At 41.0% G+C, this 26472-nt stretch overlaps 1 protein-coding gene across 2 annotated transcripts in view; it reads left to right on the top strand.

Moving 5' to 3' along the window:
• Positions 1–26472, top strand: part of HELZ (helicase with zinc finger) — an 842947-nt gene that overhangs the window by 36815 nt on the left and 779660 nt on the right. For both annotated transcript variants that reach the window (XM_053707899.1, XM_053707909.1), the window contains exon 2: positions 8791–9015. In XM_053707899.1, the coding sequence (XP_053563874.1) occupies positions 8809–9015 (207 nt within the window). In that variant the 5' untranslated portion in view covers positions 8791–8808. The remainder of the gene's footprint in view (positions 1–8790; positions 9016–26472) is intronic.

The following is a 26472-nucleotide window of genomic DNA, read 5'->3' as shown; positions in this document are numbered from 1 at the left end:
TCTGTCCAGGGGGATGCCATTCAGCAGACCAGACTGGACAATTGTAACAACAGACGCCAGCCTTCTAGGTTGGGGTGCCGTCTGGAATTCTCTGAAGGCTCAGGGACAATGGAGTCAGGAGGAGAGTCTCCTGCCAATAAACATTCTGGAATTGAGAGCAGTTCTCAATGCCCTCCTGGCTTGGCCCCAGTTGACAACTCGGGGGTTCATCAGGTTTCAGTCGGACAACATCACGACTGTAGCTTACATCAACCATCAGGGAGGGACAAGAAGCTCCCTAGCTATGATGGAAGTATCAAAAATAATTCGCTGGGCAGAGTCTCACTCTTGCCACCTGTCAGCAATCCACATCCCGGGAGTGGAGAACTGGGAGGCGGATTTCTTAAGTCGTCAGACTTTTCATCCGGGGGAGTGGGAACTTCATCCGGAGGTCTTTGCCCAAATACTTCGACGTTGGGGCAAACCAGAGATAGATCTCATGGCGTCTCGACAGAACGCCAAGCTTCCTCGTTACGGGTCCAGATCCAGGGATCCAGGAGCAGTCCTGATAGATGCTCTGACAGCACCTTGGGACTTCAGGATGGCTTACGTGTTTCCACCCTTCCCGTTGCTTCCTCGATTGATTGCCAGAATCAAACAAGAGAGAGCATCAGTGATTCTAATAGCACCTGCGTGGCCACGCAGGACTTGGTATGCAGACCTGGTGGACATGTCATCCTGTCCACCTTGGTCTCTACCTCTGAAACAGGACCTTCTGATACAGGGTCCCTTCAAACATCAAAATCTAACTTCTCTGAAGCTGACTGCTTGGAAATTGAACGCTTGATTTTATCAAGACGTGGGTTTTCTGAGTCAGTTATTGATACCTTAATACAGGCTAGGAAACCTGTTACCAGAAAGATTTACCATAAGATATGGCGTAAATACCTATATTGGTGTGAATCCAAAGGTTACTCTTGGAGTAAGGTTAGGATTCCTAGGATATTGTCTTTTCTACAAGAAGGTTTAGAAAAGGGTTTATCTGCTAGTTCATTAAAGGGACAGATCTCAGCTCTGTCCATTCTGTTACACAAACGTCTGTCAGAAGTTCCTGACGTCCAGGCTTTTTGTCAGGCTTTGGCCAGGATTAAGCCTGTGTTTAAAACTGTTGCTCCACCATGGAGTTTAAACCTTGTTCTTAATGTTTTACAGGGCGTTCCGTTTGAACCCCTTCATTCCATTGATATAAAGTTGTTATCTTGGAAAGTTCTATTTTTAATGGCTATTTCCTTGGCTCGAAGAGTCTCTGAATTATCAGCCTTACACTGTGATTCTCCTTATTTGATTTTTCATTCGGATAAGGTAGTCCTGCGTACTAAACCTGGGTTCTTACCTAAGGTAGTTACTAACAGGAATATCAATCAAGAGATTGTTGTTCCTTCTTTATGCCCAAATCCTTCTTCAAAGAAGGAACGTCTACTGCACAACCTGGATGTAGTCCGTGCTCTAAAATTTTACTTACAGGCAACTAAGGAATTTCGACAAACGTCTTCTCTGTTTGTCATTTACTCTGGGCAGAGGAGAGGTCAAAAAGCTTCCGCTACCTCTCTTTCTTTTTGGCTTCGTAGCATAATTCGTTTAGCTTATGAGACTGCTGGACAGCAGCCTCCTGAAAGAATTACAGCTCATTCTACTAGAGCTGTGACTTCCACTTGGGCCTTCAAGAATGAGGCCTCTGTTGAACAGATTTGCAAGGCTGCAACTTGGTCTTCGCTTCATACTTTTTCCAAATTTTACAAATTTGACACTTTTGCTTCATCGGAGGCTATTTTTGGGAGAAAGGTTCTTCAGGCAGTGGTTCCTTCTGTATAAAGAGCCTGCCTATCCCTCCCGTCATCCGTGTACTTTTGCTTTGGTATTGGTATCCCAGAAGTAATGATGACCCGTGGACTGATCACACTTAACAGAAGAAAACATAATTTATGCTTACCTGATAAATTCCTTTCTTCTGTAGTGTGATCAGTCCACGGCCCGCCCTGTTTTTAAGGCAGGTAAATATTTTTTAATTTATACTCCAGTCACCACTTCACCCTTGGCTTTTCCTTTCTCGTTGGTCCTTGGTCGAATGACTGGGAGTGACGTAGAGGGGAGGAGCTATATGCAGCTCTGCTGGGTGAATCCTCTTGCACTTCCTGTTGGGGAGGAGTAATATCCCAGAAGTAATGATGACCCGTGGACTGATCACACTACAGAAGAAAGGAATTTATCAGGTAAGCATAAATTATGTTTATTGGTAAGTATAACTATGATGAAACCTGGCCCTGTACCCTTGGACGATTTAAGAAAATATTTTGTGTGTTTAATAATGCAGCCCTTAACATTTTTACTGCTCAGCTATTCCCCCCCCCCCCCCCCATTCTGAGCTGTTTTGCAGTTTTTAGATTCTCAGATTTAGGGTCCTACTGTAGCCCATTTTTTTCACTCACACACACATATATCTATTTTCCAAAGACACAGGAGATTCAAAATGTGCCATTATTTTATGCATATATCATGACATGGTAAGAAACCAGCAACAAAAAGATGTGAAAAAAAGTTAAAAATAAACATTAAATAAATAAGGTTATAAACAAGTGTTTTTGCCCCCCCCCTGCTAAACTCTATAGTAAAAAGGCAGTATCCTCATATAAATAAGGGCCTTTCGTTATGAATGATCTGCACATAGGGGCTCCCATAAGCCCCTCTATGCAGATAAATGCACATTTTTTTCTCACCAACTGATCACTATTGCCACAGTGATCACCTGAGTATTAAAACTTTTATATAGGGGCTTAAGTTTTAAGAGGGACTAAAGGCCTTGGGGTCTCTATGCCTTTTTTAAAGGCTTGTTATAAGGGTATCTATGTATGTGTGTATGTGTGAGTATATATATATATATATATATATATATATATATATATATATATATATATATATATATATATATATATAACAAAGATAAATCATTTCAGAACTTTTTTCCACCTTTTAATGTGACCTATAAACTGTACAACTCAATTGAAAAACAAACTGAAATCTTTTAGGTAAAGGGAACAAAAAACTAAAATATGGTTGCATAAGTGTGAACACCCTTTTATAACTGGGGATGTAGCTGTTACAGAATTAAGCAATTGCATTCAAAATCATGTTAAATAGGAGTCAGTACACACCTGTCATTATTTAAAGTGCCTCTGATTAACCCTGAATAAAGTTCAGCTGTTCTAGTAGGTCTTTCCTGACATTTTGTTAGACGCATCCTACAGCAAAAGCCATGGTCCGCAGAGAGCTTCTAAAGCATCAGAGGGATCTCATTGTTAAAAGGTATCAGTCAGGAAAAGGGTACAAAAGAATTTCCAAGGCATTAGATATACCATGCAACACAGTGAAGACAGTCATCATAAAGTGAAGAAAATATGGTGCAACAGTGACATTACCAAGAACTGGATGTCCCTCCAAAATTGATGAAAAGACGAGAAGAAAACTGATCTGGGAGGCTGCCAAGAGGCCTACAACAACATTAAAGGAGCTGCAGGAATATCTGGCAAGTACTGGCTGTGTGGTACATGTGACAACAATCTCCCGTATTCTTCATATGTCTGGGCTATGGGGTAGAGTGGCAAGACAGAAGCCTTTTCTTACAAAAAAACCCATCCAAGCCCGGCTAAATTTTGCAAAAACACATCTGAAGTTTCCCAAAAGCATGTTGCAAAAGGTGTTCTGGTCTGATAAAACCAAAGTTGAACTTTTTGTCCATAACTCCAAAAGATAGGTTTGGCGCAAAAACAACACTGCATATCACCAAAAGAACACCATACCCACAGTGAAGCATGGTGGTGTCAGCATCATGCTTTGGGGCTGTTTTTCTTCAGCTGGAACTGGGGCCTTAGTCAAGGTAGAGGGAATAATGAACTGTTCCAAATACCAGACAATATTGGCAAAAAACCTTCAGGCTTCTGCTAGAAAGCTGAACATGAAGAGGAACTTCATCTTTCAGCATGACAACGACCCAAAGCATACATCCTAATCAACAAAGGAATGGCTTCACCAGAAGAAAATTAAAGTTTTGGGATGGCCCAGCCAGAGCCCAGACCTGAATCCAATTCATAATCTGTGGGGTTATCTTAAGTGGGCTGTGCACAAGAGATGCCCTCACAATCTGACAGATTTGTAGTGTTTTTGCAAAGAAGAGTGGGCAAATCTTGCCAAGTCAAGATGTGCCATGCTGAAAAACTCATACCCAAAAAGACTGAGTGCTGTAATAAAATCAAAAGGTGCTTCAACAAAGTGTTAGTTTAAGGGTGTTCACACTTATGCAACCATATTATTTTAGTTTTTTATTTCCCATTACCTAAAAGATTTCAGTTTGTTTTTCAAAAAAACCTAAAAAAAAAAAAACCTATATATAAGATATGGTGAGTCCACGGCTTTATCAATTACTGTTGGGAATACCACTCCTCACCAGCAGAAGGAGGCAAAGAGCACCACAGCAAAGCTGTTAAGTATCACTTCCTTCCCATAATCCCCAGTCATTTTCTTTGCCTCTGTCAATGGAGGAGGTGAAGTTTTGGTGTCTGAAGAAAATTGGAATATATTTCGCTACAAGCAAGATTTTTGGGTCTAGCCGTACTCCACGTAAGGAGGCTCTTTAGTAAGGGCAGTGGTGGCTTTAAAGCAGTTAGGAACTTGTAAGGTGGGCCTTGCTGTGTTTTCCTAACTTATTTGTTGCCCAGGGTATAGAAAGACAGAGTAGGTTTAGTCTGTTCTTTATCTTCTACAGGTCTCTGTGAGGAGTATGTGTCCTCTCATAACTAGTGAGCTGTCTACATGCCGGACAGCGGATTTTGCAGGTAAGTGTTTTTTCTTCCAGCTGGGGAGATGATGCACTTAGAGCATCCTGTATCATTTGATTGGGATATATAATCCTTAGGATAGGTTTGAATGTTGGCATTGGGGCAGGCACTTTATAGGCATGTGTTTGAGACTGAGTTATCCCTTTTATGTGAGAAAGGGTTAACTTTTATTTGATTTATTAAAGCAAAGGTGCTAAGCAAGGTTTTGACTTATTTTGGAATGGTGTGTTGATCATGCTTCTTTTAACTGCCAGGTTCACAAGTGTGTGTTTGAATACGGCAGCCTGGTATACTCTGTTACAGCGGTAGCGCTGTACGTATGGAGATTTCTGGTAAATCTCTGTTCGTTTTATGTTGAGCGGCTAATTTTTTAAAATGTATTATTGTTTAATACATTTCTTTTATTATTATACAGTACTTGTGTGTCCGCCATGTTTTCTATTTGGAGGCTTAGCTGTGTCTGCCATTACGATTAGCATGGCGGGAAGGCTGCAGCATTGTGTGTGACTCAGTTTCTAGTCGGCAGGTCACATGAACCGGTTCTCCGTTTTTGTCTCAGACTAGACTAGGAGCGGAGTGGCGTCTTCGGATGCTATTGTTCTTAGGATCGGCAGGAGAGTTTCAGTGCTTTTAGCCTTTCATTTATGCTTCAGTTAACTCTTTTTAGTGAGGTGTAGGCAACAATTTTATTTAGGATAATTATGTGCTTTCTAACTTTGTGCTAGATTTTGTCTTTTTGTGTATTTATAAATTGACACGTGCAAACATTGTTTGGATGACAATTATTCTGTAGGAGCACTATCTGTGTTCTTCTTAAGCGCCAGTACATGACATATTTTCATATTTTATATTAAATGTTAAATAAAATATTTTTATGTTAGTATGTATTTCAGCACAACTGTTTCCTTATACACATATGCTTGCTTAGCCAGAATCTATCCCATGTAGAGATATGTTGTTGCCCGCTGAATCCAATATTTTTAAGATTTTTATTCTGTCATGGAGCTTGAAAGGGACCTTACAAATTATCCTGCTCATATGACCAAGTTATGTTGTGCTTTAATTCTTATGACTGTTTATTCCCTTTTGTTTGAAAGGGACCTCCTCCTGTCTTGCGGGAGCTGTTTAGGCATTGCCACAGCTTTCTCACCAAAAGTCCCATGCCTTTATGGCGTTGCATGCAGTGCCCTGCAGTTCCTTTTAATCTCCTGGAGCAGTTATTTGACTTCAGAATTTGCTGCTCAGGTATATTCTGCGGTATCTGTGGCATTATCTGCTTTTCCTATTCTAAAGGGAATTTGCAAGAGGAATATTTGAAATTCAGATAGTAAGGTGTCCTACCGACTGCTACACAGGTTGCCCTCCCTCATAAGTCTGAGGAGGATGCGTTGGTAGCCTCTGAGGGTAAATTCTCAGATTCGGACAGTGTATTTGCTTCATCTGATGCTGAAGTTGTATCCTTCAGATTTCAGCTTGAATACCTTTTGTGTATTGTTAAAGGAGGTTTTGGCTAATTTGGAGCGACTCCGATATGTCTGCTGTTGTCAACCCTGCTGAATCTAGTAAATTTTATGTATACTAGGATTCCTCTGTCTTTTTAATGTTTTTCCTGGTTCTAGTTGAACAATTTCCTCTGTGGTTTACATTAACCACCTGGGAGGAATCTGGAGTTTCTTTGCCATGATTGGCATGGATTGTTTGGTGGGTGGATGCTCACATTCGTTTACTTTTTCACTTACTCACTTTTCAGGAGTGACTGCCGGGAGCGGACTTCTTGAGCAGTCAGATTTTTCATCCTGGGGAATGGGCGCTACTCCCAGAGATGTTCTCCAGGTTAACCCTCAAATGGGGGATGTTGGAGATGGCTGTACGCCAAGGTTCCAAGTTATGTTAAAAGTCAAGAGATCAGCAGGCTGCTCTGTTAAATAACCTGGCAGTTCGGTGTGATTTTAGTCTGACATCCCTGTTCTTCAGTTTGCTCTCCTTCCACGAGGCATTGCCCGTATCAAATGGGAGTGAGCATCGTTATTTTATTAGTTCTTGCATAGTCTCACAAGATCTGGTATACAGATCTAGCGGAGATGTATTTCTTTCACCTTGGTGGTTGTTCCAGAGGAAGGACCTTCTAATTCAGGGTCCTTTCTTTCATAGAACTTTTGTGTTATCTGGTTTTACACAAGTGTCTGGTGGATGTGCCAGAAGTGAAACACTATCAGGCCTGTGTTTAAGTCTGTTGCTCCTCTTGAAGTTTTAACCTTGGTTTTTAGGTTTTACAGCAGACTCGGTTTGAGCCATGGCATTCCACAGATTTATTGTGGAAGTTTTTTTTCTTTTTTGCTATATCTTCTGCTCGGAGAGTTTAGGTGCTCTCGGCTTTGCAGTGTGATCCGCTTTCTTATTTCGTATAAGGCGGTTATTTATCCTAAGTGGAAATTTTGTTTGGGAATTTGTTGTTTCCTCATTCCTGTATGTTGTGGAGCGTGTGCACAATTTGAATGTTATGCGTACTTAATATTGTTTTCTCCGTATCTGAAAGCTACTGCTACTTCTCTTTTCTCTGGTTGAGAAGTTTCTTTTGTTTGTTTTTCAGACTGCAGGGCTGCAGTCTCCTGAGAGCTTTATGGCTCATTACATGAGGGCAGTCTTTTCTTAGATTTTCACAGATGAAGCTTCTGTGGATCGGTTTTTCAAGCGTTGGTACCTTCTGTTTAGGTCTGCCTGTCTTGTCCCTCCCTACTCATCTGTGTCCTCTAGCTTGGGTATTGATTCCCAACAGTAATTGTTGATGAAGCCGTGGACTCGCCATATCTTAGGAAACAAAACAGGATTTATGCTTACCTGATAAATCTATTTCATTCCGAATAAACTGTAGTGAGTCCATCGCCCCGTCCATTTTTTCAAGACTGTTATTTTTTTTTGTCAGGCACCTTTACACCTTGTGTTACTTTTTTTTTTCTCCATTTCCCTTCGGTTGAATGACTGGATAGCGGGAAGGGAATTGATACTTAAAGGGACAGTAAAGTCAAAACTAAACTTTCATGATTCAGATAGGGCATGCAATTTTAAACTTTAAATTTGCTTTGTTCCCTTGGTGGTATTTGTTGAAAAGCTAAACCTAGCTAGGCTCAAACTGATTTCTAAACCGTTGAAAACCGCCTCTTAGCTCAAATCATTTTGAAAGTTTTTCACAGTTATACAGTGTTAGTTCATGTGTGTCATATAGATAACATTGGGCTCACTCCCGTGAAGTTATTTTGGAGTCTTCACTGATTGACTACATTGCATGTCTGTCAAAAGCACTTAGATAAGGAGGTTGTCTGCAGAGGCTTAGATACACGGTAATCACAGAGGTAAAAAGTATATTAATATAACTGTGTTGGTTATGCAGAAATGGGGAATAGGTAATAAAGGGATTATCTATCTTTTTAAATAAGAACATTTTTGGAGTAGACTGTCCCTTTAACAACTTTGCTGTGGTGCTCTTTGCCTCCTCCTGCTGGATATATATATATATATATTTATAAAAAAAACTGCTTTAATTTTAACACCCAAGACAAATATGAATCACTTTTAAATGGTGGGTCTTGGGGGTTTCTAGAGCTAAAGGGAGCTAAGATTGAAATACCAACCCCTCCATCCAGCTCCCTTGTGCCATGTTTTCCTTCCTGGGCGATGCTGGAGCCCAAGACCACCAGGGGGGGTCAGTGCAAGGGGGGAGGGGCATGATGAGCATCAAAAGCACCGGGCTAAATATACACATAATAACCCTGGTTGTCGTGTACAAATGGCAACCGGAGTTAAGACTTCTAAAATATTGATCTGCAGCTACCATGTGTTAGAAGATTGTCAATCACTGTTTTACAATTTTCAACTTTTGTTGTTGTCATCTACCTAACTGTCATCTCCTCCTTCCCATGTTTAGGATTTCTGTCCCTGAGTCATGGCAGACAGAAGACTAGAGAATTTTTGTGAAGAAGCATGTGAATCGCTCAGAAGGCAGGAATATGAAGCAACAGTGACTCATTGCACAGATGCACTCTTGACACTAAGTCACATCAAAGCAACCCAACCCGATTCCAATCAAACAGAACTCAACCGCATCAAGATTGAAAGTCTCCTTTATAGAATTGCCTCTTTTTTACAACTTGTAAGTCAAAACGCATTTTTAGCTCTATCCACTGATTTAAATCCACAAGCCATAAACAAGTGACCTGCGATTCCACCCCCCCCCCCTTTGATGTGTTCTCAATAATCCATTTTACCTGTTGGAGTGTATAAAAGTTTTTTTTAAATATATTTTATTACTTAAATGCTTGTTATAGAATAGGCTTTATAAGCAAGAATACTTAGAAGAAAGGACACTCCCAGTGGAGGTTGTAACAGAGATGCTAAAATATGTTTTCCTAAGATATGGTGAGTCCATGGGTTCATCTTAATTGCTGTTGGCAATATCACTCCTGGCACTACAGTCAAACTGTTAAGTATTACTCCCTTACCCACAACCCCCAGTCATTCTCTTTGCGTTCAGTGCATGGAGGAAGTAAAGTTTTTGGTGTCTGAAGAAAAATTGGATTTTCACTACAAGCAAGTTTTTGGGTAATGCCGTATCCCATGTGAGTCTTTGCAGTCTAGCAGTGGTGGCTTTAAAGCAGTTGGGAACTTGCAAAGTGGTACTTGCTGCGTTTTCCTAACAGTTGCTGCCCTATTATACAGGGAGTGCAGAATTATTAGGCAAGTTGTATTTTTGAGGATTCATTTTATTATTGAACAACCATGTTCTCAATGAACCCAAAAAACTCATTAATATCAAAGCTGAATAGTTTTGGAAGTAGTTTTTAGTTTGTTTTTAGTTATAGCTATTTTAGGGGGATATCTGTGTGTGCAGGTGACTATTACTGTGCATAATTATTAGGCAACTTAACAAAAAACATATATATACCCATTTCAATTATTTATTTTTACCAGTGAAACCAATATAACATCTCAACATTCACAAATATACATTTCTGACATTCAAAAACAAAACAGTGACCAATATAGCCACCTTTCTTTGCAAGGACACTCAAAAGCCTGCCATCCATGGATTCTGTCAGTGTTTTGATCTGTTCACCATCAACATTGCGTGCAGCAGCAACCACAGCCTCCCAGACACTGTTCAGAGAGGTGTACTGTTTTCCCTCCTTGTAAATCTCACATTTGATGATGGACCACAGGTTCTCAATGGGGTTCAGATCAGGTGAACAAGGAGGCCATGTCATTAGATTTTCTTCTTTTATACCCTTTCTTGCCAGCCACGCTGTGGAGTACTTGGACGTGTGTGATGGAGCATTGTCCTGCATGAAAATCATGTTTTTCTTGAAGGATGCAGACTTCTTCCTGTACCACTGCTTGAAGAAGGTGTCTTCCAGAAACTGGCAGTAGGACTGGGAGTTGAGCTTGACTCCATCCTCAACCCGAAAAGGCCCCACAAGCTCATCTTTGATGATACCAGCCCAAACCAGTACTCCACCTCCACCTTGCTGGCGTCTGAGTCGGACTGGAGCTCTCTGCCCTTTACCAATCCAGCCACGGGCCCATCCATCTGGCCCATCAAGACTCACTCTCATTTCATCAGTCCATAAAACCTTAGAAAAATCAGTCTTGAGATTTCTTGGCCCAGTCTTGACGTTTCAGCTTGTGTGTCTTGTTCAGTGGTGGTCGTCTTTCAGCCTTTTACCTTGGCCATGTCTCTGAGTATTGCACACCTTGTGCTTTTGGGCACTCCAGTGATGTTGCAGCTCTGAAATATGGCCAAACTGGTGGCAAGTGGCATCTTGGCAGCTGCACGCTTGACTTTTCTCAGTTCATGGGCAGTTATTTTGCGCCTTGGTTTTTCCACACGCTTCTTGCGACCCTGTTGACTATTTTGAATGAAATGCTTGATTGTTCGATGATCACGCTTCAGAAGCTTTGCAATTTTAAGAGTGCTGCATCCCACTGCAAGATATCTCACTATTTTTGACTTTTCTGAGCCTGTCAAGTCCTTCTTTTGACCCATTTTGCCAAAGGAAAGGAAGTTGCTTAATATTATGCACACCTGATATAGGCTGTTGATGTCATTAGACCACACCCCTTCTCATTACAGAGATGCACATCACCTAATATGCTTAATTGGTAGTAGGCTTTCGAGCCTATACAGCTTGGAGTAAGACAACATGCATAAAGAGGATGATGTGGTCAAAATACTCATTTGCCTAATAATTCTGCACTCCCTGTAGAAAGCCAGAGTTGGATACTCCTTTTCTTAAAGGTCTCTGTGAGGAGCTGTGTCCTTACATGCCTTATGACTGTCTACATGCCAGACAGCGGAGCAGGTAAGTGCCTTTTCTTCCAGGTGGGGAGATCAATGCACTTAGGAACTTTGAAGAGTAAGATCCTGCTGTTTTTAGTTTATGGGACATATTAAACCCTGTTATAAGGGTTACATGGGGCATGTTGCAGGCACGGTAATGCATGTGGGAGACCATCCTTTTCCCTCTTTTGAGATGTAATGGTTAATGTATGGTATTTCAGCTAGCTGCAGATTCAGCAACGTTATACTAAGCAAGCTTTGTTTAGATTTCAGTCTAGTCTCAACAGGTTATAGCTGTAAGCGCTGTATGTTGTGGAGACCCTAGCTAAATATCTGCTGCGGAGGACGTTTATTTTTAATGATAAACATGGAAGACATTTATCTTATGATGAACTGTATTTGTGCATTCAATGTTTTTAGTAGAGATTGCTGTAGCTGCTACTACGCTTTACAACTGGGACCATGCCATTAGGAGGATGTCGTGTGCTACGTTTGTCCGCCATTACTATAAGTGTGGCGTGAAGGAACCGGTTGTTTTCACTTAAATTGTTGAGGATTTGCCGCCTGGGCTTAGATTGTGGCACACTTCCTTGTTGGCGGGTCACGTGATCCGCTTCTCCGTTCTTGTTTTTAGACTTAGCGGAGTGGCTTGTTATTACATTCTTTTAAGCACACAATCTAACAGGAATCTGTTGTTTTCTTCCTGGGTTATCTATGTCCTGTAAGTCATTTGCTCTCTCCTACCATCTGTAACGTTATATTTAAAGAGACAGCACATGTGGTTTTTGTACCTCAGTGTTTCTGGGGTAGAAAGTTGATTTTTGTCTTTTCCTCTGGTTTAGTACTAGACTTGCTAAGAAAAGGCCTTCAGTGCCTTGTTTAAAGCTACAGTATACAGCATATGTACATATGTTCTTTTATTACATGGAATATTCTTTTGTTTTTCATGTTATGTATTTAAACTCAAATTGTTTGCAATTTGGTGCTGTTTGCTTAGTTTGAACTTTCTCAGGTTGAGATTGTTTTTTTGTTTATTTCTGCTGAACCCAATGTCTTCTAGGATGCTGCTGTTCAGGCTATGCGTCCCAAGCCACAATGGGGTCTCATGCAGTGCCCTGCGGTTCCTCGTAATCTCTTGGAGGAGTTATTTGCCTGCAGAACTTTTGCACAGGTACCTTCAGCTGTATCTGCGGAATTATCTGCCTTTCCTATGCCAAAAGGGAAAAACAAGATGAAGAGGAAAATTTGAGATTCAGATAATAAGGTTTCTGCTACTTTTTAAAAAAAAAAATTCACATTGGATCCTTTTGCCTCAACTGAGGCTTCTTTTGGGAAAAAGGTTCTTCGAGCGGTGGTGCCTTCTGTTAAGGTCTACCTGTCTTGTCCCTTCCTTGTCATCTGTGTCCTCTAGCTTGGGTATTGGTTCCCAACAGTAATTAAGCCGTGGACTTACCATATCTTAGGAAGAAAACTAAAATTATGCTTACCTGTTAATTTATTTCTTCCACATATGGTGAGTCCACAGACTGGGGGTTGTGGGTAAGAGAGTGATACTTAGCAGTTTAACTGTGGTGCTCTTTGCCTAAGCCTGCTGGCCTGGAATGATATTCCCAACAGTAATTAAGATGAACCTGTGGACTTGTATCGAGAGATAAAATGAGGATTTTTTTTAAATATATAGAGTTAAGCTAATTGGGTATACCGTCCTCTTAAATCTCAGCCTATTTGATTTTGGTTTTAAAGTGAATGTAAATTTTGATGCTAAAGTGCCCGGTTTTTAAAACTTCAATTAAAAACAGGGGCACTTTAATTCATCAAAATTTACATTTCACTCCTGTTGTGAATTTTTTTTTTACCTTTTAATCTTCACAGCAGCTCCAGCTTCCTCCACCTGTTTCAAAGCCTCTTCCTGGGTCTAAAATGAGGCATCCAGGTTCCTCCATTCGCAGCGTTGAATCAGACACTGATTCCCCCGGGGGGGAAGCTGTGATTGGAGGATGACGTATCAATAATTTCTGACATCAGAAATGTCTTGTGAGACCGGAGGAAGCTGGAGCTGCTGTGAAGATTAAAAGGTAAGTGTTTTTTTCACAACAGGAGGGAAATGTAAATTTTGATGAATTAAACTGGGCACTTTAGCATCAAAATTTACATTCACTTTAATTAACAAAGACTATTTTATATATAAAAATATACCTATAGGAGCAGTTTAACAAGACATTGTAAAGACGTTAAGGGGGAGCTAATTTTGCATTACACTGTCCATTTAAGGAATCGCCCAGGATCATTTTTACACTTATCAAAAAGATAAATAAATAAATCTTCTCAAATGTACAGTAACAGTCTTGATGTTACGTGTGTGGCCATTTACAATCTAAAATTTATATTAGAAAAAGGCCAATTGAGATTTAAATATGAGACTCATTGTTGACATTTTATGATCCCCCCCCCTATAAAATAGCTACCAGCTTTGTTACTTTCACAACATTTTCAACAAAATAGTACAGTTAAAGGTAAACACTTTGAGATTGTGTTATAAATTGTTTGTGTATTAAAAATAAAATGAAACGTTGCAATACACATTCATTATTTATTTATGCCCCTTTTACTGTAGTTTTAAGTCTAAACAATAAGTGTTCTAAAAACTATTAGTATACATTAGTATACATTCTAATAACAAGGTCAGATTGGCTCATCTAAATAAGTGGGTTATTGGGTAGATTTTAGCTCTTGCAAAACAATCACAGGAAAAAAAGATGACAATTCATTCTGATCATTTCAAACTTAATTTGTTGCAATACTTCAGAAAAAAAAACTTTTTATTACAAGGTATTTACTCTCCCTTTAAATAAAACCACAAGATAGCTGATAATGTTAATGAGGTACATTTGAAAAGTAACATCTTCTATTATCATGTATACAGCCCCATATTTTAACTTTTTTATTGGAAGATGAAAGGATAGGAATGAAGTTGTTTTTTTTTTTTTTAAATCAGATTTGAATTTTTTGAGATTTTTAGTGTATGTGTATCTGCTAAAGCCATTGTAAAATGACAATGAGTCTGTGTTTATGGAGATCTCATTATGTAGCCGGTCTCCATTTTCCTGCTTTTGTACCTCCTTGAAATAAAGTGGAAAGACTTTCGAATTCTGGGGTCACTAGGACCAGTACATCCTCCTCATATCATTTGTGTTTGTGTCACATTGTTAGTCATTCTGCAGTTTCTGATTGCTATTTGCTCCCTTCCCATATTGCGTGTGTGATTAATAATTGTAGATTGTGTACCTGTTCATGGTGTATCTTAAAAAATAAGAGTTTCGCCAGTTTGGTTTTCCCAACTACATATTTACACATGGTATATAAACCCACTGCTAAAGAAACAATATTAAAAGCTATAATTCAGGCAAGATTAGGTTGTTGCACATATGGTTCCTTTTCAGATTTCCGTTGCAGACAGTGTTCGCAGCCATCTCACCACGTTCTTTGTACTCAAATATTCATCTTCTTTTCCTTCTTAATACAAAGAGAGTCCAAGGCTTCATTACTTACTGTACGGAAATACTGAACCTGGCCACCAAGAGGAGGCAAAGACACCCCAGCCAAAGGCTTAAATACCTCTCCCACTTCCCCCATCCCCCAGTCATTCTTTGCTTTTCGTCACAGGAGGATGGCAGAGAACTGTCAGTAGATTATGGAGTTGTTCCTCAGGAGGGATATATGCCTTTTCGTTATGGAACTGGAGTTTTAAGTAGTCTTGTCAGCCTCTCAGTGAGAGCATTGATGAAAGTTATGGTATGGAGATGCAGGGAGAGTCTTTCTGCGAACCCATCCAGACTGCCTGCTAACAGCTCCTTAAGCAACCAGTGTTGACGAGTTTCACTGTATGCTTTCTTCACTCCAGTCCATGTCAGGAGCGATGCTACAAGACTGTCACACTTGAGAGGCTGTGTTTCTGTTCCACAGTACGGATTCTGGTAAGATCGTTTCAATTTTTACTTATGTTGAAATTGCTGAAGACGGTCACAGTGTGACTCCTTTTATCTTTATAGAATCATGGGTTAATATCTCCTGAGGGAGGTTATTGAACAGTGGGGATTAATCAAGTGTGTTACTTTGATTTATGCTGCTTATGTGTGAAATTTATTTTTGGGCTCATAGACTGTTAAGCGGTAACGAAACATACAAGTGTTTACTTTTACTTTGAACGCTGTGCAGCTTGTAGCTTGGTGCTCTTTTTTTCCATAGCAGGGTCAGTCCTGCCTTGCGCACCACGTGACCGGGTGTGGTCACACTTTAGATTTCTCTTTCCTGACCGAGTAGCTGTCGGAGAGGTCGCTTTTTCTCTAGTTGCCTGGGTCTAGGAGGTGGTGAGTGCCCCCGTCATTGGGGGTATATAGGTGCCGTGTTTGTGAGAAATAAAAAGTTAATATATTTGTATCCTACTGTTCAGATTTTTCAGGTCTATTAAATTGAAAAGCTCTTTTGCAAATAAGTGTGTTCAAGATGAAAATACTATAGTTGACACTAAACTTAAAGGATTACTTTCTGTTATAATTTTTAAGCTAAACAACTAACATATTAAAGTTAATAAACATTAATTAAAACCTACTGACCTATATTTTCTCCAAAACGAAGTTTCATAACGTTCTAAAAGTTATCTTTTATTCGCCGATGATGTCACATTATCCTGCCCACTATTTTCAGCACTGAGTGTTCAAAATACTTAAACCAATAACTTTGTGTTTAAAGCGCCATTTTGAAACCTAGGTATTGTAAACGGATTGGTACAGAGCAAAGGATACCCACGGAGTGGGTTTGGAAAACAATTTAATTTGCAGACAAGATTTCTGATATACGGTAGAGATATGTTAATGAAATGCTATTGATAAAAAGCATATTTGGGGTAGTTAGTTAGTAACAGGCATAGAAAATATTTACTTACAGTGGCCCTTTAATCTAAAGAAATTTGGCCTTAGAAATAAAAGTAAGTTTATACCAAGCCATGTGAATCATAGTGTAAATACTTAGAGTTGGTCAAATTTTTTTTAGATAAGATTCATAAAAAGCTTACAATAGAGCATCATGCTTGAAATATTACAAAGAAAGAGAGAGATGCACTGAAGTCCTTAAAGGACAATAAGGACTTGATGATTAAAACTGCCGATAAGGGCGGGGCCATAACAATTATGAATAAATGTATGTATATCTCTGAAACTAAGAATCAATTGTCCCAAAAGGAGGTATATAAGGAATTCACTTATAACCCTACATTTTTGATCCTAAAAGAAATTAAACATGTCATCAATATGGCTTCACATATGGGTTTAATATCTAAAGATGTTTCTGATTTTTGGATTGTGGAATATACACGTATTCCAGTTTTTTATACTCTGTCCAAGGTGCACAAGTGGCTAGACAATCCACCAGGTAGGCCTATTGTGGCCGGTATAGAGTCAGTGTTTACAAAAATTGCGATATTTTTGGACAAAGTGTTGCAGCCGCTTGTGCACCTGGGTAATTCATATATTAAAGACACTGGGGATTTTTTGGAGAAAATCCGTAATTTGAATCTTAGTAGTGATAAATGCATACTTTTTGCTTTAGATGTTAGCAGTCTGTATGCTGCAATAATACATGAGAGTGGGATTGCAGCAGTTAGGAAAGTACTTTGGGCTAATAATGAATATACTACAGCCCCAAAAATATTTTTTTGAAAATCTATTAAGGATTGTATTGTATCAAAATTACTTTCTATTCCAAGACACATTTTTTTTCTTCAATTACAGGGCGCGGCCATGGGTTCCAATGTCGCCCCCACATACGAGAATATATGCATGAACGTCTATGAAGAGAGATTTGTATACAAGAAAAATTTGTTCCTTAAGTATGCAGCAGTGTGACATTGGAACCCTGGAGGCGTTTGTAGAAGAATGAAATAGTACTAATTCGATTAAATTTTGTCTAACTGCTAGCGAGGTAGAGGTTCATTTTTTGGATACCACTGTATACTTCAAAGATGCGAGAATATGTACTGATCTGTACACCAAACCTATGGACAGGAACAGTATGCTACACTACCAAAGCGATCACCCTAAGAATATAATCCAATCACTCCTAGAAGTCAATTTTTGAGAGTCCAACGCATTGTATCAGATGAGGAAAGACGTAATAAGATACAGGGATATGGCTAAAAAGTTTGAAGCTAGGGGATACCCCACTAACCTCATACAGGGAGAACTTGCACGAGTACAGGCTCCATTACATTCATCAGCAAAAAAAGAAAATAAATGTTTGTTAATGGTTATGGATTACAATAACCATAATGATGAAATAATGAAGACTGTTAGAAAACACTGGTCAGTCCTCCACAATTGCCACCCAGGAGTGGCTGAATTCAATTTACCCCCAATGCTGGCCTTTAGAAGATGGAGAAACCTTTAAAGATGAACTAGTCCATACTGATTTGGGCAGTGAAAAAACGTTAAGACAAGGTTTATTGAAAGGAGAAGAGACAGGGTTGTTATTCATGTTTAGGATGTGGTGATTGTAACTCAATAATAAAAGGCCCAATTTTTGTACATCCACTTACTGGATTATTTTTTTAGAAGAGGGTACTACACATGCAATACTAAGTTTACAGTGTACCTTATTAAATGTCCGTGGGGGAGGGTTTATCGGGGAGACCACCTGTAGGGTCCGTGAAAGAATTGTTCAACATAAAAGTAACATTAGATGTAACAACTGGGAGGCCCCTGTCTCTAGCCATTTCCTACAATGTAGACCTAATATTAGCCAAATACGGTTCCAGGTAATTGAAGCTGTACCACTGCCCAGGCGGGGAGGGGACAGGGAGTTGCTTCTAAAAAAAGAGGCATTTTTGATACATAAACTAGGCGCCATGCAACCGCAGAGGTTAAATAAAGAATTAGATTTTTCTCTATTTTTATAGCTTTTCCCCATAAACATTGAATTCTTTGGTGTTAAAAACCATAGCGTTTATTTCCATATCTGTATATACATTTGCTATGATAGTGTTCATATTGTTTATAAATAATGTCTGATCTGCACTATGTACTTTAAAAGTAACAAAGGTGATTTTTTTTGTATTTTTGTATTGTTTTACCACTAGGTGGTGTTGTACTGAGGTGTTAAACACCTGAGTGTAGGTGGGTCTATATAAGAGCGCACTTGTAAAGTTGTAGCTATGTATGATTAAGGGTTTTGTACCTGAAACGTCCACAGTTTTTGTAATCCTGGTATGACAAAATAAAGACTTTTTTATCTGTTGAAAGGTGCTGCCGTCTGTGAAATTGTATCCTACTGTTGTTAGCGCAATCTATAGAGGATCCTGATATGCTTGAGGGTGCTCCCTCTATTCCTAATAGTAATACCTGTCTATATTGTGAGGAGGCCTAGGTGTGCCCATCCTCTCAACTATGTTCCATATGCATCTACAAGGTGGTTATGTTTAAGAATGTTAAACCCTATAGTACGACTGAGCGGTCCACCTCTGAGGACTCACCGTCCCGTGAGGTGCATACCCATCAATCATCTCTATTGTCACATGCAGGTTCCCATAGCACGCCTGATCCTCCCGTCTGGTGGGAGCCTTTTACCATCAGACTTTACCGTGCAGTTAAAGACGGCGGTGTCTGAGGCCCTTAGTGCTCTACCTCGCCCTGCTAAGCGCAAGCAAAAGGTTAAACATAGCTCTCCGGTCCAGGGGACATCAAGTAATTTACTTGATTTGTCTGCTTTTCAAGTATCCTAGGATGGGTAACACTCTGAGTCTTCAGAGGGTGACATTTCTGGATCGGAGTCTGCTACCTCTAGGCCTCCGGCTGCGGAAGAGCCAGCCTTTAGATGTAAAATTGAACACTTGCGTTTTCTTCTGAAGGAGGTTCTGTCGACATTAGAGGTTCCAGAGGCCAGCTGGAGTTGTGAGGTTCCATTCCTAAGGTGGATGGTGCTATCTCCACGTTGGCTAAGCGTACTACTATCCCTCTTGAGGATAGCTAGTCTTTCAGAGAGCTGATGGAAAGAAAATGGAAACTTTTCTCAGGAAGATGTTTCAGCATACGGGATACTTATTTCAACCGACAGCGGCTGTTGCCTCGGTTGCTGGATCTGCGGCCTACTGGTGTGACTTCTTAGTGGAATTGATCGAGGTGGAGGGTCCCCTTGACGTTATCCAAGAAAGAATTAAGGCTTTGAGAATTGCTTATTCTTTTATATGTGATGCAAACATGCAGATTATTCGCCTGAATGCTAAAATCTCTGGTTTCTCAGTGCAGACGCGTCGGGCGCTCTTGCTGAAGTCCTGGTCTGCTGACATGACTTCTAAGTCGACTACTTTCCTTCCCCTTTAAGGGAAACATTTTATTTGGTCCAGGCCTGGCCCCCGATCCAAAGCTGGATAGTGTAGGGGGCAGGCTGTTGCTGTTTTCAGACGCTTGGTCCAGGGACTTGCAGGATCCGTGGGTCCTGGAGGTCATAGCTCAGGGATACAAGATAGGTTTCAAATCTCATCCACCCAAGGGCAGATTTCTCCTCTCAAGCATGTCTTTAAAACCAGAAAAGAGGGAAGCCTTTCTGGGGTGGGTGCAGGATCTGTCCTCCTTAGGTGTCATTGTCTTGGTTCCTATCGCAGAAAGAGGTTTGGGATACTACTCAAACCGGTTTGTGGTCCCAAGAAGGAGGGAACTTTCTGCCCAATTCTGGACCTAAATTGCTTAAACAAGTTTCTAAATGCCCCCTCGTTCAAGATGGAGACAATAAGGTCCATTCTTCCTCCAGTTCAGGAAGGACAGTTCATGACCACTATATAGAGCTGAAGGATGCCTACCTTCACGTGCCAATCCACAGGGACCACTTCCAGTTCCTAAGGTTTGCGTTCCTGGATCAGCACTTTCAGTTCATTGCACTTCTGTTTGGTCTAGCTACGGCCCCAAGAATCTTTACATAGGTTCTAGGAGCTCTCCTGGCTGTCTCCAGAACCCAAGGTATAGCAGTAGCTGCTACTTGGACGGCATTCTGGTTCAAGCATCATCCTTTTGTCTAGCAGAGGACCATTCGGTTTCTCTTCTCTCTCTTCTTCGATCACATGGCTGAAAAATAAACTTAGAGATGAGTTCTCTCATTCCAAGCACCAGGGTAGAATTCCTGGGTACTATAATAGATTTAATATCCGTGAGTATATTTCTCTTGTAAGATGTATCGAGTCCACGGATTCATCCTTTACTTGTGGGATATTCTCCTTCCCAACAGGAAGTGGCAAAGAGAGCACACAACAAAGCTGTCCATACAGCTCCCCCTCTCGCTCCACCCCCCAGTCATTCTCTTTGCCGGCTCTAAGCAATCAGAAGGGTAAAGTGAATGTGGTGTTAGAAATTTAGTTTTTATTTTCTACAAGCAAAAGTTTGTTATTTTAAATGGTGCCGGTGTGTACTATTTACTATCTAGCAGAAAGGAGATGAAGATTTCTGCAGGGAGGAAGATGATTTCTCCAACATAGGTGTGTCCGGTCCACGGCGTCATCCTTACTTGTGGGATATTCTCTTCCCCAACAGGAAATGGCAAAGAGCCCAGCAAAGCTGGTCACATGATCCCTCCTAGGCTCCGCCTTCCCCAGTCATTCTCTTTGCCGTTGCACAGGCAACATCTCCACGGAGATGGCTAAGAGTTTTTTGGTGTTTAAATGTAGTTTTTATTCTTCAATCAAGAGTTTGTTATTTTAAAATAGTGCTGGTATGTACTATTTACTCTGAAACAGAAAAGAGATGAAGATTTCTGTTTGTAAGAGGAAAATGATTTTAGCAACCGTTACTAAAATCGATGGCTGTTTCCACACAGGACTGTTGAGATGAATTAACTTCAGTTGGGGGAAACAGTGAGCAGACTTTTGCTGCTTGAGGTATGACACATTTCTAACAAGACTTGGTAATGCTGGAAGCTGTCATTTTCCCTATGGGATCCGGTAAGCCATTTTCTTAGTTTTAAATATAAGAATAAAGGGCTTCACAAGGGCTTTAAAGACTGGTAGACATTTTTCTGGGCTAAAACGATTACTTTATAAGCATATTTAATGGTTTATAACTTTGAAGAGTTATTTTAATCTTGGGAATTCTGTTAAAAAAACGGCAGGCACTGTATTGGACACCTTTTTCACTGGGGGCCTTTTCTAGTCATAGGCAGAGCCTCATTTTCGCGCCACTAATGCGCAGTTGTTTTTGAGAAGCAAGGCATGCAGATGCATGTGTGAGGAGCTCAGATCCACTGAAAAAGCTTATTGAAGGCGTCATTTGGTATCGTATTCCCCTCTGGGCTTGGTTGGGTCTCAGCAAAGCAGATACCAGGGACTGTATAGGGGTTAAATGTAAAAACGGCTTCGGTTCCGTTATTTTAAGAGTTAAAGCTTTCAAATTTGGTGTGCAATACTTTTAAGGCTTTAAGACACTGTGGTGAAATTTTGGTGAATTTTGAACAATTCCTTCATACTTTTGCACATATTCAGTAATAAAGTGTGTTCAGTTTAAAATTTAAAGTGACAGTAACGGTTTTATTTTAAAACGTTTTTTGTGCTTTGTTATCAAGTTTATGCCTATTAACATGTCTGAACCATCAGATAGACGATGTTCTGTATGTTCGGAAGCCAAGGTTCCTCTCCATTTAAATATATGTGATGAATGTGACAAACAAAGTAGGGACAATGATGCCACTGATAATAATGTTGTCCAAAATGATTCCTTAAGTGAGGGGAGTAAGCATGGTACTGCATCATCTCCTTCTATGTCTACACCAGTCTTGCCCACTCAGGAGGTCCCTAGTTCATCTAGTGCGCCAATCCTCCTTACTATGCAACAATTAACGGCTGTAATGGATAATTCTATTAAAAACATTTTAGCCAAAATGCCCACTTATCAGCGAAAGCGCGACTGCTCTGTTTTAGATACTGAAGAGCATGAGGACGCTGATGATAATGGTTCTGACATGCCCTTACACCAGTCTGAAGGGGCCAGGGAGGTTTTGTCTGAGGGAGAAATTTCAGATTCAGGAAAAATTTCTCAACAAGCTGAACCTGACGTTATTACATTCAAATTTAAATTGGAACATCTCCGCGCTCTGCTTGAGGAGGTGTTATCTACTCTGGATGATTGTGACAATTTGGTCATTCCAGAGAAATTATGTAAGATGGACAAGTTCCTAGAGGTCCCGGTGCCCCCCCGAAGCTTTTCCTATACCCAAGCGGGTGGCGGACATTGTAAATAAAGAATGGGAAAGGCCCGGCATACCTTTTGTCCCTCCCCCTATATTTAAGAAATTATTTCCTATGGTCGACCCCAGGAAGGACTTATGGCAGACAGTCCCCAAGGTCGAGGGGGCGGTTTCTACTCTAAACAAACGCACCACTATCCCTATAGAAGATAGTTGTGCTTTCAAAGATCCTATGGATAAAAAATTAGAGGGTTTGCTTAAAAAGATGTTTGTTCAGCAAGGTTACCTTCTACAACCAATTTCATGCATTGTTCCTGTCACTACAGCAGCGTGTTTCTGGTTCGAAGAACTAGAAAAGTCGCTCAATAAAGCATCTTCTTAGGAGGAGGTTATGGACAGAGTTCAAGCACTTAAATTGGCTAACTCTTTTACCTTAGACGCCACTTTGCAATTAGCTAGATTAGCGGCGAAAAATTCAGGTTTTGCTATTGTGGCGCGCAGAGCGCTTTGGCTAAAGTCTTGGTCAGCGGATGTGTCCTCCAAGAACAAATTGCTTAACATCCCTTTCAAGGGGAAAACGCTGTTTGGCCCTGGCTTGAAAGAGATTATTTCAGACATCACTGGGGGAAAGGGCCACGCCCTTCCTCAGGATAGGTCTTTTAAGGCTAAAAATAAAACAAATTTTCGTCCCTTTCGCAGAAACGGACCAGCCTCAAATTCTACATCCTCTAAGCAAGAGGGTAATTCTTCTCAAACCAAGCCAGCCTGGAGACCGATGCAAGGCTGGAACAAAGGTAAGCAGGCCAAGAAGCCTGCTACCGCTACTAAGACAGCATGAGATGTTGGCCCCCGATCCGGGACCGGATCTGGTGGGGGGCAGACTCTCTCTCTTCGCTCAGGCTTGGGCAAGAGATGTTCAGGATCCTTGGGCGCTAGAAATAGTTTCTCAAGGTTATCTCCTGGAATTCAAGGAACTACCCCCAAGGGGAAGGTTCCACAGGTCTCAATTGTCTTCAGACCAAATTAAAAGACAGGCATTCTTACATTGTGTAGAAGACCTGTTAAAAATGGGAGTGATTCATCCTGTTCCATTAGGAGAACAAGGGATGGGGTTTTACTCCAATCTGTTCATAGTTCCCAAAAAAGAGGGAACATTCAGGCCAATTTTGGATCTCAAGATCCTAAACAAATTTCTCAGGGTTCCATCGTTCAAAATGGAAACCATTCGGACAATTCTTCCTACCATCCAGGAAGGTCAATTCATGACCACGGTGGATTTAAAGGATGCGTATCTACATATTCCTATCCACAAGGAACATCATTGGTTCCTAAGGTTCGCCTTTCTGGACAAGCATTACCAGTTTGTGGCACTTCCATTCGGATTAGCCACTGCTCCAAGAATTTTCACAAAGGTACTAGGGTCCCTTCTAGCGGTGCTAAGGCCAAGGGGCATTGCAGTAGTACCTTACTTGGACGACATACTGATTCAAGTGTCGTCTCTGCCACAAGCAAAGGCTCATACGGACATTGTCCTAGCCTTTCTCAGATCTCACGGGTGGAAAGTGAACGTAGAAAAAAGTTCTCTATTCCCGTCAAGAAGCGTTCCCTTCTTCGGAACAATAATAGACTCCTTAGAAATGAAGATTTTTCTGACAGAGGCCAGAAAATCAAAACTTCTAAGCTCTTGTCAAGTACTTCATTCTGTTCTTCTTCCTTCCATAGCGCAGTGCATGGAAGTAATAGGTTTGATGGTTGCGGCAATGGACATTGTTCCTTTTGCGCGAATTCATCTAAGACCATTACAACTGTGCATGCTCAGACAGTGGAATGGGGATTATACAGACTTGTCCCCGACGATCCAAGTAGATCAGAGGACCAGAGATTCACTCCGTTGGTGGTTGACCCTGGACAACCTGTCTCAAGGGATGAGCTTCCGCAGACCAGAGTGGGTCATTGTCACGACCAACGCCAGTCTGGTGGGCTGGGGCGCGGTCTGGAAACCCCTGAAAGCTCAGGGTCTATGGTCTCGGGAAGAATCTCTTCTCCCGATAAACATTCTGGAACTGAGAGCGATATTCAATGCTCTCAAGGCTTGGCCTCAACTAGCAAAGGCCAAATTCATAAGGTTTCAATCAGACAACATGACGACTGTTGCATATATCAACCATCAGGGGGGAACAAGGAGTTCCCTGGCGATGGAAGAAGTGACCAAAGTAATTCAATGGGCGGAGATTCACTCCTGCCACTTGTCTGCAATCCACATCCCAGGAGTGGAAAATTGGGAAGCGGATTTTCTGAGTCGTCAGACATTTCATCCGGGGGAGTGGGAACTCCATCCGGAAATCTTTGCCCACATAACTCAATTATGGGGCATTCCAGACATGGATCTGATGGCGTCTCGTCAGAACTTCAAGGTTCCTTGCTACGGGTCCAGATCCAGGGATCCCAAGGCGACTCTAGTAGATGCACTAGTAGCGCCCTGGACCTTCAACCTAGCTTATGTATTCCCACCGTTTCCTCTCATTCCCAGGCTGGTAGCCAGGATCAATCAGGAGAGGGCTTCAGTGATCTTGATAGCTCCTGCGTGGCCACGCAGAACTTGGTATGCAGACCTGGTGAATATGTCATCGGCTCCACCATGGAAGCTACCTTTGAGACGGGACCTTCTTGTTCAAGGTCCGTTCGAACATCCGAATCTGGCCTCACTCCAACTGACTGCTTGGAGATTGAACGCTTGATTTTATCAAAGCGTGGGTTCTCAGATTCTGTCATTGATACTCTTATTCAGGCTAGAAAGCCTGTAACTAGAAAAATTTACCATAAAGTATGGAAAAAATATATCTGTTGGTGCGAATCGAAAGGATTCCCATGGAACAAGATAAAAATTCCTAAGATTCTATCCTTTCTACAAGAGGGTTTGGAGAAAGGATTATCTGCAAGTTCTTTGAAGGGACAGATTTCTGCTTTATCTGTTTTACTTCACAAAAAGCTGGCGGCTGTGCCAGATGTTCAAGCTTTTGTTCAGGCTCTGGTTAGAATCAAGCCTGTTTACAAACCTTTGACTCCTCCTTGGAGTCTCAATTTAGTTCTTTCAGTTCTTCAAGGGGTTCCGTTTGAACCCTTACATTCCGTAGATATTAAGTTATTATCTTGGAAAGTTTTGTTTTTGGTTGCAATTTCTTCTGCTAGAAGAGTTTCAGAGTTATCTGCTCTGCAGTGTTCTCCTCCTTATCTGGTGTTCCATTCAGATAAGGTGGTTTTGCGTACTAAACCTGGTTTTCTTCCGAAAGTTGTTTCTAACAAAAATATTAACCAGGAGATAGTTGTGCCTTCTTTGTGTCCGAATCCAGTTTCAAAGAAGGAACGTTTGTTGCACAATTTGGATGTAGTTCGTGCTCTAAAATTCTATTTAGAGGCTACAAAGGATTTCAGACAAACATCTTCCTTGTTTGTTGTTTATTCTGGTAAAAGGAGAGGTCAAAAAGCAACTTCTACCTCTCTCTCTTTTTGGCTTAAAAGCATCATCCGATTGGCTTATGAGACTGCCGGACGGCAGCCTCCTGAAAGAATCACAGCTCATTCCACTAGGGCTGTGGCTTCCACATGGGCCTTCAAGAACGAGGCTTCTGTTGATCAGATATGTAAGGCAGCGACTTGGTCTTCACTGCACACTTTTACCAAATTTTACAAATTTGATACTTTTGCTTCTTCTGAGGCTATTTTTGGGAGAAAGGTTTTGCAAGCCGTGGTGCCTTCCATTTAGGTGACCTGATTTGCTCCCTCCCATCATCCGTGTCCTAAAGCTTTGGTATTGGTTCCCACAAGTAAGGATGACGCCGTGGACCGGACACACCTATGTTGGAGAAAACAGAATTTATGCTTACCTGATAAATTACTTTCTCCAACGGTGTGTCCGGTCCACGGCCCGCCCTGGTTTTTTAATCAGGTCTGATGAATTATTTTCTCTAACTACAGTCACCACGGTATCATAGGATTTCTCCTATGCATATTCCTCCTTTACGTCGGTCGAATGACTGGGGAAGGCGGAGCCTAGGAGGG

This window comes from Bombina bombina, chromosome 1, assembly GCF_027579735.1.
Source record: "Bombina bombina isolate aBomBom1 chromosome 1, aBomBom1.pri, whole genome shotgun sequence".
Taxonomy (NCBI): domain Eukaryota; kingdom Metazoa; phylum Chordata; class Amphibia; order Anura; family Bombinatoridae; genus Bombina; species Bombina bombina.
The sequence above is the reverse complement of the archived record's forward strand: the minus strand, read 5'-3'. Positions and strand labels throughout refer to the sequence as shown.